Source organism: Schistosoma mansoni, chromosome 2 (genome assembly GCF_000237925.1).
Source record: "Schistosoma mansoni strain Puerto Rico chromosome 2, complete genome".
Classification (NCBI taxonomy): domain Eukaryota; kingdom Metazoa; phylum Platyhelminthes; class Trematoda; order Strigeidida; family Schistosomatidae; genus Schistosoma; species Schistosoma mansoni.
In genome coordinates this window covers 867203-883493 of record NC_031496.1, presented here as the reverse complement: position 1 = coordinate 883493, position 16291 = coordinate 867203, and the positions used below count along the sequence as shown (strand labels likewise).

The following is a 16291-nucleotide window of genomic DNA, read 5'->3' as shown; positions in this document are numbered from 1 at the left end:
CAGTGTTTTCATAATTGAAATCATGAATAAATTGAAGATATACCACCATGGAAAACTTGGAAGCACTGCTTGACGGTCGTTTCGTCTTATTGTGGGACTCCTCAGTGGCAGTGCGCATCCACGACCTCGCCTCACGAGGTTCGAACCCAGGACCTACAAGTCTCGCGCCAGAGCACTTAACCGACAGACCACTTAGCAGTACACCTATGTACTTAGGGATATACATGCGGGATCGTGGATGCGCACTGCTGAGGAGTCCCATAATAGGACGAAACGGCCGTTCAGTGCTTCCAGATTTTCCATGGTGTTCTAGCTTCAATTGACTCATGATTTCAACTATGAAAATAAAGGTAATTGTCAATTGGATATGTAGATAATGTAATTATAGTCATAACAAAATCATTCTATTCAAAGTACTCTCCATGTAGTGAACAAGTACACAAGTAGGGACAATCGAGTATATTTCGACACAGAATTACAGAATCTCTTAGTAAATTCTGAGAACCATACAGTATAAATAGTTCATTAGCGAAATGTCAATCAATCTGCTCAAACCACATTATTCCTTCGCTTCCACACCAATCATTCTTTTTCCTCATTTCTTTGATCGTCTTCACCTTCTGCCTCCAGATATTTCACTTTTGACTGATGATACATACTATATATATCTGTCAATGTCAGTACCACACACCATATCCCAACTGTTGAAAAACGCTTATTTTATCAGTATTTTGTTAATAGTTGGGTTCATGAGTCACTTGAAGCTGGAGCATCATGGAAAACCTAGAAGCGCTGGACGGTCGTTTCGTCTTAGTGTGGGACTCCTCAGCATTGCGGATCCAAGATCCCGTCTCGCGAGATTCGAACCCCTGACCTATCAGTCTCGCGCGCGAACGTTTAACTTCTAGACCACTGAGTCAGGTTTCTCATGATGGTCTAGCTTCTATTGACTCATGAATTCAACTATAAAATTACTAATATCTCCACAAAACCTCTTCTGATAATAATCATATGATCACCAGTGACAGGCTTCAAGAGATATTTCCTGGAGTTCTGGTGAGAAGTCATAATCAGTGAAGTTCAACCAGGCCTCTTGTGAGATAAAAACTCACTGAAGACAATGGTAAAAGGTTGCTCTATTTCTTAGATTCTTTGAAGTTGAATATTAACACCATCGAATGCCAGCTGGCTCATTATTTGAATAATTGTTACACTTTGTGATAATATGATAATATCAAAGAAGTGAAACTGTGAATCAGCTGGAGAGCTTTACTATGAGAACTTTCAAGGATGTTTCGAGGGATGAAGTGCTGTTAATACAAACACAGTTTGAGGGAAGATAAAGAATGTATACACCCAAGTCATTGTGATCGATTCTGAACCATGTCACCCACAGTCTCCAAACATTGCTTACGATAGTCACTCGAACCCCAACCAAGTAGTATACGTCTACTAACATGTCTCAGACCAGAAGTAAGCGACTTTATGGACTGATTTGACCTTTTAGTTTGGCCGCCCCTAACTTTCTCCCATCTGTCTCCAACACTGGTCAGCATTGCATGTTGTGGTATTCGGAGGTCAGGAATACGTAACATGTAGACCAACCATCTCAGTCAATGATGATTCACAACCTCATCAACTGATTTACCATCATTCCCTAATCTCCTGCATCAACAAAATGGAACTGAATGAAATAATGGAAATCTTACTTACTTCATATGGAATTTATATAAACCACATTGAAATTGTGCATTGAATGATTTAGGATTTAAATTGAGGATTTTCATAAAATCAGTATATGCTTGATGATACATTTTTAACTGAAACAAATAAGAAAGGCAATAATATTTATGGCTAAAGGATAATAGACATGCATAAGTAGATTTGAGTAGTATCATTGAGTTATTTGATCACATCAAATAGATAATATTGAGTACCATTTATCTCATATGAAAGTTACGCTATATTCTAGTTACCACTTTTTCCTGATCATTGCTGCTACCTTGATGTAGTGGTCGGGTTTGCTTATCGTGATGAACCAATCGAGCTATACTGGTCGAAACAATCGTACCTCAAGGTCCTACCATGCCAGACAGGTCGGTTGAATAGCGGTAAGACTGAAAGAAGCAAATCCAAGGTTCGTTGGCAAAATCGTACTGCTGATTGTACAGAGGTGTGACAACAGTAAGGTGTTTCCTTCAGACAACCAACATAACAGAGATGCTGCTTTCTCACAAGGAGGGGTGGGGTTAAAAAGGTCGACTCTAAAAATTCACACCTCGCCTTATCCCATGGATATCCGTCTCCGGTAGTAAGGTCTCAACAAGTACGGAGCTAACACAAAAATTATCCACATAAAGGTCATATGTGACCGATCTCAAGCAGTTGTCCTTTGAGCACTGCAGTCACGCTCTCAGGTCACTAGAACCAACTCTAACACAGTTTCTTTTCCAAGTATCTCACGAAGAACACTTCCACGGTTTGTTCAATTGGAAAGTAATGACCGCTCTCATACCCCTAACAGCACTCAAAATCACTGTATTCATAATCCAACTCCTTCAATTCCTATTGTTCCTCTCACATCGACTTTTAACACTTAACTTCCTCTTTCGGTTTCCTCCTCAAGTGTCAACATGGCCAACGATTCTATTGAGCAAAACACTGTCCCAGGTCTACTAAAACCTCGCTCCAAACTACACATTGGAGCCTTCAACGTACGTACCCTATGTCAAGTCGGCCAACAGGTCTCCTTCGCTAAGACCCTAGAATCTTGTTCCATTAATGTATGCTATGTTTCCGAAACACACATACAGAATCCTAGTGTGGTTATTCACTTGACCTCACCTTGCCAAAATGGACAGCTGACGAGATACACTCTCCATGTATCTGGCGACCTGATGGCTAGTTCTTGTGGACTTGCAGGTGTTGGCATAGCACTTTGTACGAGAGCAGAACAAGCACCATTAGAGTGGGTCCCCGTTAATAGTTCCCCTATGTGCTGCGATAATTTTTCTATTTAAGTCTATTCTATACTAAATTACATTATAATCCAAGACAATCAGTATATATCACTACTGAATATTGTTACGAGAACCGCTGATAATTTAAATGACATTGGAAAATGAACAGTGACTTGATATACAGATATTCATTGTTTGTTTACTAGCTGTCAATTTGTAATGGAAGATACCTATATGCAATAAACATTCGAAAGAATATGTTTTTCACAGAAATATAGACTAGAAAGATTGATAGTGTCTAGCAGTGCAATCAAGGACGCGCTTTTCATCTTATTTCGGACTCGTCAGCTGGATGTTCCTGCATCCCACAGTTGATGTTCACTTGATGCCATATGTACAGTATTTACATATGTTAATAAGAGAATGATCAATCTCAGTCCTAATTACTAATGAGAAGATTCAAATAAACTATACCAATTGTGAATTTAAACTTCACCCTACTGCAAAACGAAGTGGCTGTCAGAACTCAGTAGCTAAGTGAATAACGTGATGGAGTTTAAAGCAAAAGCTAGTTGGTTCGAATTCTGGAGTCAACATAAACTGTTGGATACAGATACATCCAGCTGACGAGTCTCAAATATGGCAAGATGAGCATCTTTAATCCCACTGCTAATCACTATCCATTTTTGCTTATAGTGCTTGTGAATCAAGGTAATATTGAAGCAATATGCACAGTATGCACACAAACCAATAAGAGACTGATCGATTGCAGTCCGCCCCCGAATGCCTTGGTACGGCCAAGAGTGGGTAGAGTTCGCTCTCTCTCTCGAAATGCTCGCATATGGCCACGCGTATATAGCTCCTCCCAGGGAAGTCCTACTTACGGCCTTCTCGTAGCATTACTGTTGTTTACGAAAATGAGAGGACGAAAGACGAATGTCCGGCGCTTTAAACGGGTTGGTGGACACGGCGAGTCCACCTAGGGGAGTTGGAAAACCGTCATTCCAAACCAATAGTGTACATGGGCTCCAGTATTCTGAGGGAACAAATGGCGTTTGAGTCAATCGTTAGTCAAAATTATGTTCTGCTTTTCGAATCTCATTCTATATATCTTTGTATATGAATAACCAACTGTTAACCTTCCATAATCACTAAGAGATATTATACTTACTTGCTTACTTACACCTGTTACCCCCTTGTGGAGGAGCAAAGGCTGTGTATTAAGACAAACAAACAAAAAAGAAAAAAAAAAGTGAAATATCACAATCACCTTAAGATAAAGATTAGCTCTTTTCTCATATGCTAATTCATATGTTGGATTATAATCAATCAATTTGGTCCATATTTTCATTTCCATTATAGAATCATTTAATATAGAATAAATAAATGCTTTTGAGTCAAGAATATTATAATATAGCTGGTTGAAATTTGTACTGAATTTTTGTATACTACTTATAGTTCTACTGATATCAGTAGTATTAGTGGTAGTAGTAGTAGTACTACTACTACTACTTATATTATGATTATAAGTAGTATTTTGTATTGGTTCAATTATATTAGTATATTTCATACATTGTTCTAAATGATATAATGCTTCTTTTGTTTTACCTTCAAGTAAGTATATAAAATGTATATTCCAATGGGCAGATGATAATTTTGATTCAAGTTGAATAGATCTAAGAAGATCAGCTTTTGCATCTTGTAATCTTCCAATCTGAAAAAGGATATACATTTAGAAAAGGCTATGATGAAGGAAACTGAAAGTATGTTGAAACGAAATAAAGGAGAGGATGGTCATTTCGTCTTAGTATGGGACACCTCAGTGACAGTGTACATTCATGATACTGAACGCGGGATTGGAATTCAGAACCTTCTGTTGTGTGCGTGAACGCTTAACTTCTAGACTACACAGTCAGAATTTAATCAATTTTATTAAATCTTGCGAACATCTTCCATTGTCTGTGATAGATACCTGACTATAACTGATATTGATTGAACTCCATTGATCATAGCTTCACACTAGAAGTCTGAGAATTATATAACATTTCCTTAGGTGTTAGGCTGTTAGATTTTCAGCCAATAAGTCTTTGACTCAAGCATCACTATATCTACATCTGTTTGGATAATTGGATAATATCACTATTTCTCATACTTAGTATGGTTCGTAATCAAGTACGTGAATCTGTATTGTGTAAGTGAATTTATGTTACATCCTCTACTTGATCATGGAGAAGATGGCACTTGAATATGTAGAAGCCGACAGTCACAAATCACAAAAGAGAAGAAGCATAGGAAGTGACTATTGGGTAAGAATAAAAAAATGTACAGAAAAGCATAGGTAAGTATAGTTGATAAAGAAATAGGAAACGGAAACTCGCTGAAATACTTTATGCTTAGAAGTTAATATTGTGCTAAGAATATAATATTGAATAAATTCACTGCCTTCTCGCCACATTACTGTTGTTTAAGAACTTGACAGGAAGAAAAGTGAATGTCCGGCGCTTTAACCGGGTTAGTGAACACGGAAAGTCCACCTACAAGGGTTAAAAAACCCTCATTTCAAACCAATGATGCAAATGGGCTTCAGTATCCTGAGGGAACAAATGGCGTATGAATCAATCTTTGGTCACTGACTATCATGGGATCGCATCTCCTTACGATACTCCACTGTCTTGTGAACAAGACCTTTAGGTCAAAGGCTCCGGTTGTGGCTTTCTAAGAAAACCATCTGCTTCAATTTGGGCACCAGAACAGTATCACAGCCCTTACATAAATCAAATGAGATTTGTGTGGCGCATATATATCTGGTGCTTCCTTGTACCAAGATTTATGTGTTTAAATAAGTAAATAAAAATGATTAATTCAAAAAGTAAACAAGATGAATGTTTGGTATGTATAGATATGGCTTTACTATCAAAGGATAATTTCGTTTATTATCACTTTGTAGTGCCGCGATTCGTTAATCGTTCGTTTCGATAATCGATACAATTCTAATCTTAACGGCGCGTAAAATCAGAAGACAAAGGATAGCAGCGACTACAGTTTATTGTCGAATAACTCAGGTCAGAAAGTTAGCAACACCTGAGCGAATAATAACGAGCGAGTGAACAGGTGAATAAGTGAAGGAAGTGAACGAGGCGGAAATAACATGCAGTGGAGATGGCTGGGAAGCCAACTCGAGAGCGAGGCGAAAGATGATGCGTATTGCAGATGGCTGGGAAGCCAACTCGATTTAAGCAAGCGTTAATCAACATTTATAGTCGGACAAAAATGAGTGACAGACATATGATGAATAAGATACGAAGTGTACACATATATGCTCATATAAAAGTATAGCCAAGGTTAATAAGCGAATAATGAACAAGATCAAAATATGAATCATGACAGGCGAATTGGCTTGGCCAGCAACTAGAATAAAGTATATGGGCTTAACAAATAAACTGATACTACAACTTTTGTTACTACTAGTAAATCTAAATACTCTCCTTTTTTTTCATTTTCATTTACCATTCTCTTATTTACTTTAATATGACTTCTATTTGAATGTCTACATGTAGGACTCTTCTCTCTCGATATTGTTTTCCTTTTGAGCTTTCACCTCCTTTTGGTTTCACACCTACTCTTACTTATCTAATTCATCTTCTTCCTCCTACATAATTTTATCTCAATTTGTATCTTTACTACACCCACTCTTACACCATCTGATGTAGTCAGATAACAAAAAAAACCCGTTTTCATGCCGATAAGATATCCATACTGGTATGATGTGTGCTACTGATGTCGATAGATATAAGTAGTATGTATTAGCAATCGAAAGTTGAATGTCCGGTAGTAGAAGGTAAAGAATATTGAAGAGAAGAGAAGGATTGGTTGTGGAACCAATGAACAATAAAGTCTAAAACAATTGATTGACATTTTGAAGAAGGAACAGTTGGGTTTGACGTAATTGCAAATGAAGTATTGACTGTATGATTCTTACATTTCACTAAGAGATTTTGTAATTTTATATTCAAAAATATTTAGTTGCCCCCATTTGTTGGACTGTTTCCATGTAATAACATGAGCGGTAACACAGGGTGGTGATCTGCCTAATCACCCTCTCTACCTATACCCATAAATGATTACGATTGCTACAAAGAATCATTGCATCATTATTGATGATTCATAAAGAAAGAAAGAACGAGTCTACCCAAAAAATATGTAACGATGTAATGATTCTGCGTAAGCAATGCAAAAACCAGTTATTGAGTCCAGCTAGTTGTGCCGTGCTTCGATGTAGCATTTCTCTCTAGAAGGGCCTACTAGAATTCAACTTGTTTGACTGGAAGTGTGGGGGGAGGGACATTTGTGTTCTCGTTCACTATACGAACATTACCAGAATGTACATGTTAACAACCCTCTTTTCATAAGCAATTTGACTGCTATCATAAATGAGGTACAAAAAAACAAGAAAAAAACAAACAATGCCCTACTCACCTTTCTATATAAAGCACCTCGTCGACATAAATCGAAGCCTAATCTCGTAGATGAATTTCTGTTGATTTCTTGTGTAAGGTTTTCTATTTCATTTATAACTAACTGATAAATAAATATGATAAGAGAAAACAGTACAGAACAATAAAATATGTTAGTGTCAATAGTATAGGATTCCTTAATACGGTTAGTCTTGAGTGCTGTTAGAGGTATGAGGGCAGTTATCACTTCTCGGTTGCCCACACAGTGGAAGGGTTCTTCTAGAAGTACCTGAAAAGGAAATTGGATTAGTAGTGGTCTTAATGACCTGAGAGCGTGACCGCTCTTCAATAGTGTGCATCCATATAACCCTTCATGGGACTACAACTGGAATTGTCAGGTTCCCCAATAACCACATGAGTTTTATACCATTGAATGCAGGATATAGTGACTGATCACTCTGAGTTCAATAGTGATTCATTTAAAGACATTATTCCTACAGTTACAGTGGGAAATTGTGACTAGTGAAGTTTAACTATGTGCAGTACGAAACAGTTGCTTAACAATTACATTGGAAAGTGGTTAGAAGATATTCTGAATCGACTGAAGTTAGAACCAATGCATTGAATTCTAACTCAGTGATATAAAAGCTAGACGCCCACTGTGAGGCCTGAAGTTCTTGCATTTGACCTTATGAGAGAACGTTTAACCTCTATATTACTGAATAGGCATCTAACGATTTTAATGTCTTACTTCAATCAATCCATGAAATCTCGTCACCGTCCAGCATTGTCTTCAGTGAGTTACTATCTCACAACAGATCTGGTTGAACTTCACTGGTCACTGCTTCTCACCAGAACTCAAGAAAATACCTCTTGAAGCCAATCACTAGTAAGCATATGATGATTATAATCAGAAAGGGTTTTTCGTGAATATTATAGTCATTGAATAAAACAAAACGGCAGTCCAATGCCTCCAGATTTTCCTTAATGGTTAAACTTTAATTGACTCATGAATTCAACTATTAAATCAATATTCATTGGTGAAGAATACAATCATTTGCACAAAAAGGTTTTTGATGATAAATACATTTCCCTTCATTTATTCCTGATTAAAAATGATTAGACGATGTATGTTTCACATTGCCTTGGTACAGTCGAGTGTAGGAAGAGTTGACTCTCCCTCTCTCTCTGTCGGAATGCTCTCACATGACCACGAGTATACAGCTATTTCAAGGAAAGTCCTACTCACTAATTTCTCATGTCATTACTATTGTTTACGAAATTGAGAGGACGATACGGTGCCGTAACCTAATTGGTAGAGATGGGGGATCCATCTAGGAGAGTTGGAAAACCCTGATTCCAAACCAATGATGCACATAGGCTCCAGTATCTTGAGAGAACAAATGTTGTATGAACCTGTTGTTAATCACCTGCTTTCATGGGACTTCATCTCCTAAAGCTGGTTCACTGCCTTTTAGATTAGACGTCAAGATCAAAGGCTCCGGGTGTGGCCTCTTAAGAAAACTACCTACTTCAATTAGGGCACCTGATCAATATCTTAAACCTTTACATATATCCAATGATAACTATTATTAACTTCATTGTTACTATGTGATTAATTAATTTACCTTAATATTCATGAATTGATCTTGTTTAGTTGATCCAAAATATTCTAATATTGATTCAATATTTTTAGGTAATTTTTGTATTATTTTATTCCAATCAATTTGTAAATGATTCTTATCATTATTGATTTTTGGTGATAATAATAATAATAATAGATCAGATGAATTTAAATGAATGAATTGTTTAATCGATATAGGTTGGTTATTTAAATATTGATCGATTTTGTTGCCATGGTTACCAACCATATTCACTGATTTGATATGGTAACTTGTTTCCAAGTCATTCCTTCATAATAAAGAATAATAGTAATAATAATAATAATCGATATAAGTTCCCCCTTTACATATTAAAATGAACTTACTTATGCCTGTTACCTATCATGGAAGAGAATAGGCTTCTCATTAGTATTCTCCATCTAACTCCGTCATGGGCAATCCATCCTTTCTAGTTGTTAATCATCCTTTTCATGTCTGCTTACAATTTTTGATGTAATATGTTCTTTGGTCTTCTTTTATAGATGAGATCATGAGTCAATTGAAGCTAGACCACCATGGAAAATCTGAAAGTACTGGACAGCCGTTTCGTTCTATTGTGGGACTCCTCAGCAGTGTGCATCCACGATCCCGCCTCGCGAGATTCAAACCGAGGACTTACCAGTCTCGTGCCAGAGACCACCGATCCGGCATCCAACGGTGTTAATGTCTAACCTTAACCAATCCACGAAATTTCACGACCAACTTCCATTGTACTGAGGTAGATACCTTTCTCTAGCTGACATAGATGAGCTCAACTGGTCACGACTTCTCACTAGAACTTCAGGAATTACCTCATGGAGCCAGTCACTAGTGAGCATATGATCTTCCTCTTTTTTCGTTTCCATTCAAGATTCAAAGTTAGCGCTTGTTTCTTAATGTTGTTCGATGATTTCTTCGATGTGTAACCTATCCACTTTAAGCGTCTTTTTTTAATTTTTTACTCAGTTGGAAATTGGTTTGTTCTCTACCACAATAGGTTAGTGCTGCTGGTATTCGGTCAACAGATATTCAGTATCTCACATACCTTTTTGATAATGAGTGTGGTTGTTTTCTACGGGACCCATGCTTAACCCTCTTTCTTTACGTGGGGTGGGGACTGGTAGTAGTCTTAGAAGAGCCGCAGGCGGTGTTATTTTTTAAAGGGCATTCTAATAATTCATGATTATATACTTCATGATAGATTTTGCCGCAAAATTCACTCACCTATTTGACCAAACAACGTCTTGGCATTTTAGTTGATGCCAGTTTGTGATGAAAAACCGTAGATCGAATTCCTAACCCTAACCATCAACTATGAATCATAATCCTTATTCTTCAAACTGCTTTATAATCTTTATTTAGCTCTAGTAAGCAGGTAGACACTTTCAAGGCCACTTCGGTTTAGCTCAAAGGTCATCCATAACTTTTAGTCTCACCGATAACAGGTACTGGATTTTGATGCGAAATTCATTCAATCCATTTGGCTAAGTAGCATTTCGGCGTCATAGCTGATATCAGCTCATGATGAAAACTGTTAATCTAATTCCTAACCTTAACCATCAACTGGAAAATATTAATTCTAATTCCTCACATTGATTTATAATCTTCATTTAGTCTTGGTTAATAGGAGGACATTCTCAAGATCACTTCAGCGTCATTAGAAGGTCTTCCAGTTCAACAAAGTAATATTCGAATAAAATTAACTTACACATGATTAGAAGGATGAACAAGACCGTCATCATTCGAATGGATTATTGTCACTGAAACATTAAAACAATGATATTATTCTAAACAAAAATTTATCATTACGAATGATTTCATTACTATAGAATATCATGTATTAAATTGTAAGCTGGAATGACTAGAGATATAACACAATTAATCAAAGGGATTAAGTTTTGGATTCACTTAGTATTGTTTGTTTGAATCTTCGCATTGATGTTTAGGACTGCAACTGGTCAGTCTCTTATTGGCCATATGGGCATATTGTGCGTATTGCCTCGATATAGCCTTAATTCACAAGCATTATAAGCAAAGATGGATAGTGGTTAGCAGTGGAATGCAGGATGCGCAAGTGGCTATTAGGACTCAGTAGCTAAGTGGATAACGCGATGGCGTTTGAAGCGATCGGTACTGTGTTCGAGTCTCAGAGTGAATATCAACTCTGAGATGCAGATATATCCAGCTGACATATGGAACTCAAAACAACTGTCAACTAAATTCAAAGTGAGAATCTTCAATACGAACGTCAAGAAAGTTCTACTGTACGGAGCTGAAACGTGGAGAACTACTACATCCATCGTCAAGAAGGTACAAGTATTTATAAACAGTTGTCTACGCAAAATACTCAACATCCATTGGCCGGATACTATCAGCAACAGCGTTTTATGGGAGAGGACAAACTAGCTTCCAGCTGAAGAAGAAATTAGGAAAAGACGTTGGAAGTGGATCGGATATACATTAAGAAAACCACCAATGTGCATTACAAGGCAATCCCTAACTTGGAATGGTGAAGGGAAGCGGAAAGGAGGAAAGCCAAAGAACACATTGCGTCGGGAAATAGAAGCAGATATGAAAAGGATGAATGTTACCTCGAAAAAACTAGAAAGGATTGCCCAGGAGAGGGTTGAATGGAAAATGCTGGTGTGCGGCCTATGCTCCTCGACGAGGGGTAACAGGCGTAAGTAAGTAAGTAAGCAAGACAAGTCCCAAATAGGACGAAACGCGCTTCCTGGATTCTACTGCTAGCTTCTATCCATCTTCGCTTATAATGATATTTTATATTCAATAAAATATTCACGTTACTTACAGATTTTATTGTCTTCGCTGAGAGTACAATATCCTGGTGATATATTTTCTTCAAGATTACTAGCAGTCTGATCTTCCATATCTAATATTAACTTCCTTTGTTGGGTTAACTGAACAGAATTGTCAGAAAAGCAAAAGAAAGGTATTGAGTTGGGTAGTTTGTAAAAGTAAAACAAAAACATTGAATATCACAAGATATAGAACCTAGACATTTTTGGGCATCGAAGAGACTTGGATAGACTGATAAGACTGAAGTGATTGGATAGTGACCAAGCTGTTTTTCACATTGATCAAAATACAAGATATGGGCTATAGAGGTAGAACTCAGTTTTTCAATAATATCCCCTTTGGTTATTAACTCCGCTTGTGGCTCCTCCGAGGGCTACTGCCGGTCACAAGCCCGGACAAAGGAGGAGGGTTGGGCATGGGGTTAGCGACTCCATCCCGTAGAAAACCAACTCGCTAAAAAAACGCTTATCAGGAAAATTATTCAAACCTCTCTGGTCATTAATGGAATGATAAGTTAACACTTCTGAAGCATCCTAAACTAAAATGGTACACGTATACAATGCCATCTGTTCTTTAATACTGTTTAACTAAAGCAAGTATTTTTCTAGTGTTTCGGTGTATGGAAACTTGAATATATACATGAGATAACAGTAAATATGTATTTAATATCAGAAGGGGTTTTGTGAACCAATGGAGTTCAACCAGGTCTGTTATGAGATATCAACTCACTGAAGACAACTGGTGGATGGGTTGCTCAATTTCGTCGATCGGTTGAAGTTAGACATTAACACCTTGGGATGCCAGCCAGCTTAGTGGTCTAGTGGTTAAGCGCTCGCGCGCGAAACTGATAGGTCCTGGGTTCAAATCTCGTGAGGTAGGATCATGGATGTGCATTGCCGAGGAGTCCCCCAATAGGACGAAACGGCCGTCCAGTACTTCTAGGTTTTCCATGGTGGTCTAGCTTCAGTTGAGTCATGATCTCAACTATTAAGAATTATGTATTTATTCAATTCTTATGATCAAATGCTAGTATTATTGATCCTAGTTACTTCAATATCCATCCTAACAAAATATTTATAATCATTACGACGATTCCTTCATAGACTACTAAAAGTAGTTACTTCTTGTAGAGCGTTGAATACTTATAAGACCTATTTCATATCGATAATGAAGCCTTGAAACGCTAGAGAAAATCTGTAGCATAAGTGAAGAAACAGATTAGAGTGGTTCATTCTTTACAATAGATGAGTTAATTTCAATGCTCAATGTTAATGATTTTACAAGCGAAATCTCTGGTGATTATATGAAATTATAAGTAAATCAATTTATAGTTTACTCTGGTTGCCTATTCCATGCTCAATCCTCTTTCTTTACTCGGGATGGAGACCGGCAGTAGCCCTAAAAAAACTACAGGTAGAGTTAGATGAAGAATGTTGATGAGCGGCGTATGATCCTCCATGAGGAATAACAGTCGTAAGTAAATAATTTATAAGCAAAGATGGATAGTGGCTAGCAGTGAAATCCAGGACGCGCGTTTCGTGCTATTTGGGACTCGTCAGCTGTACATAACTACACCTCAGAATTGATGTTCACTCCAGTCGGGACTCGAATTCTGTACTCCTCTGTTCTCTGCTGGATTCCTGTGCCAGCGAGAATCCATCTTTGTTTATAAAGCTTGTGAATCAAGGCAATATCAAGGCAATACGCACAATTTGCACATATGACAAAAAGAAACTGATCAATTGCAGACCTAAACATCAATTGAAAGATGCAAGTAAATAATACCAAGTACATCTGTTTTGCAGTTTGAATTTTATGCTAGTTGACAAAGTTTCCTACTTATAACGTAATAAGAAAACTGAAAATCATAAAATCCTAGTTATCAGTATTGATAGAGAAGTTGAATATCCAGTCATAATACTATTTAGACAGTGATAATTAGCGCTTTCACTCTTCCGCTAATGTTATTTATACTACTTGTACGGAGCTAAAACTCGGAGAACTACCACATCCATCATCAACTACGAACAAGTATTCACAGACAGGTGTTCTATTCAAGATACCCAATGTCTGTTTGCTGGATTCTACCAGCAACAGACTACTATGAGTGAAAGTCAGCTTCCGCATGAAGAGGAAATTAGGAAAAGATTTTGGTAGTGGTTCGAATGCATGTTGAGGTAATCATCAAACTGCATCAAGAAGCAAGCGCTAACTAGGAATCCAGTAAGGAAATGGAAAAGTGGAAGGTCAAAGTACACAGTTCATCAAGAATAGGAATCAGACATGAAAATAATGAATAACAACTGGAAGCAACTGTAAATGATTATCCAGGAAAGAGTTGGATGGAGAATGCCGATGAGCCGCCAATGCTCTTCCATGAAGGTTAACAAGCGTAAGGAAGACTTTTTTTTGATCACCTTAACAGTGATTATTTCATTCAATTGTTTAATATTATAAACTTACTTCATTTAATAAACTTGAGAAATTTTGATTGATAACCAAATCACCAGATGATTGATTCATTAAATTTGGTGAACTATGATATAACCTGGATTCACTTTTGAATGGTAACTAGAATGGATAAAATAAAAACATATTAACATTGATACAAGGAGGCATCAAATAGATATGCGCCACACAAATCTCATTTGACTTGTATGAGGGCTGGGATACTGCCCAGGTGATCAAACTGAAGCAGGTTGTTTTCTTAGGAGGCCACACCCGGAATCTTTGACCTAAAGATCTGATCCACATGCTAGTGGAGCAATGTCAGGAGATGCATTCTCATGGTAGTCGGTGACCAAAGATTGATTCATACGCCATTTGTTCTCTCAGGATCCTGGAGCCCATTATTGGTTTGGAGTGAGGGTATTCCAACTCCCCTAGGTGGACTTTCCGTGTCCACCAATCCGGTTAAAGCACCGACCATTCACTTTTCGTTCTCTTAATTTCGTGAACAACGTTATTGCCACGAGAAGCTAGTAAGTAGGACTTCCCTGACAGTGGTTGTTTGCACTTGACCATGTAAGTGGATTTCGAGAGAGAGAGAGAGCTAACTATCCTTACTCTCGACCGTACCAGGGCATTCGGAGGCAAACTGAATAATATTAAGTTAATTTTTGTTTTAGACGTTATACCATGTTATGTTATTGAACATTCAATCATTGCTTTGATGACCATAATAATTAATAACTGAACATAATCTAAAACGTGCAGAATGAATTCTACATTATTGTTTATAGATGTTTGCTTCATAAACCATCTCGTTATCCACTTAACTACTGAGTCCCGAAAGCCAGCTTGTGCAGTTCGCTGAAGTTTAATTCATTTTTGTATTGGTTATTTGAATCTTCCCACTGACATTGAGAACTGCAATTAATCAATCTCTTATTAGTATATGTGCCTTTTGTGAGGATGGCTTAAACTCTGAGATGCAGGCAGATCCAGTTGACGGGTCTGAAACTGGATGAAACGAGCGTCCTGCATTCTACTGCTAGCCACCACTAATCTCTGCTTATAATGCTTGTGACTTAAGGTAGTATTGAGTCAATCTGCATAGGATGCATATATGTCAATAAGAAACTGATCAACTGCAGTTTCAGACGTCAATGGGAAGGTCCAAACAGCCCAATGCAAGATGAATTAGTAAATAATTATTTCTAAAATGTGTATAAAATGTTCACTGGCCGGATACTATCAGCAACAGCCTTGTATGGAAGAGGACAAACCAGCTTCCAGCTAAAGGGGAAATTAGGAAAAGATGTTGGAAGTGGATCGGGCCTACATTAAGGAAATCACAAAACTTCATCACGAATCAAGCCCTCAAATGGAATTCGGAAGGGAAGCGGAAAAGAGGAAGGTCAATGAACACATTACGCCGAGAAATAGAGACAGATACGATAAGGATGAATAAAAATTGGATAGAACTAGAAATGAAGGCCAAGGACAAAGTGGGTAGGAGAATGCTGGTCGGCGATCTATTCTCCATTGTGAGTAATAGGCGTAAGTAAGTAAGTATGATTCATTGCCGTATCCTTCTTCAGATCTAAAGCTGTCATCTTCTTCCGTTACCCCTATATTCATATTCTGTAGAAAAACAAAGAATTAGCAGGTGTCACTAGACATCAAATACTTACCAAGTGTTCATATCTTTCTTCCGTAGTTTTCATGAGGTTTTCACTAACCTCCACCTCAGCGATCCCCAATGTTGTTTCACTGTGTTTCATTGTTGTTGAACTATTCAAATCGTTGACATCCGGGTTCTTCTAAATAATTCAATCAGAAGCATTGATTACTAAACAACAAATATCATTCCTTTAATTCTTTATTCATTACAAATCATTGTCAGTAAAAAAGACAAAAAAAAATTATCAAATATGTTTGAAGAATTTTTTTGTCCATTTTTATTAAAAATAATTTT

General features: G+C 37.4%; 1 protein-coding gene and 1 non-coding gene across 2 annotated transcripts in view; one reads left to right on the top strand and one right to left on the bottom strand.

The window, feature by feature from the left end:
* The window catches only part of Smp_139860 (putative o-linked n-acetylglucosamine transferase, ogt), a gene marked incomplete at both ends in the record, with an annotated part of 66500 nt that overhangs the window by 35168 nt on the left and 15041 nt on the right, over positions 1-16291 (bottom strand). Inside the window, 7 exons of the mRNA XM_018795255.1 lie at positions 4231-4349; positions 4533-4674; positions 7437-7538; positions 9043-9325; positions 10763-10814; positions 11864-11972; positions 14335-14442. Of these exons, the coding sequence (XP_018649586.1) occupies positions 4231-4349; positions 4533-4674; positions 7437-7538; positions 9043-9325; positions 10763-10814; positions 11864-11972; positions 14335-14442 (915 nt within the window). The remainder of the gene's footprint in view (positions 1-4230; positions 4350-4532; positions 4675-7436; positions 7539-9042; positions 9326-10762; positions 10815-11863; positions 11973-14334; positions 14443-16291) is intronic.
* Positions 11141-11211, top strand: Smp_tRNA_00148_Pseudo_TTG.1.1. Its single transcript has one exon. It is a non-coding gene (tRNA).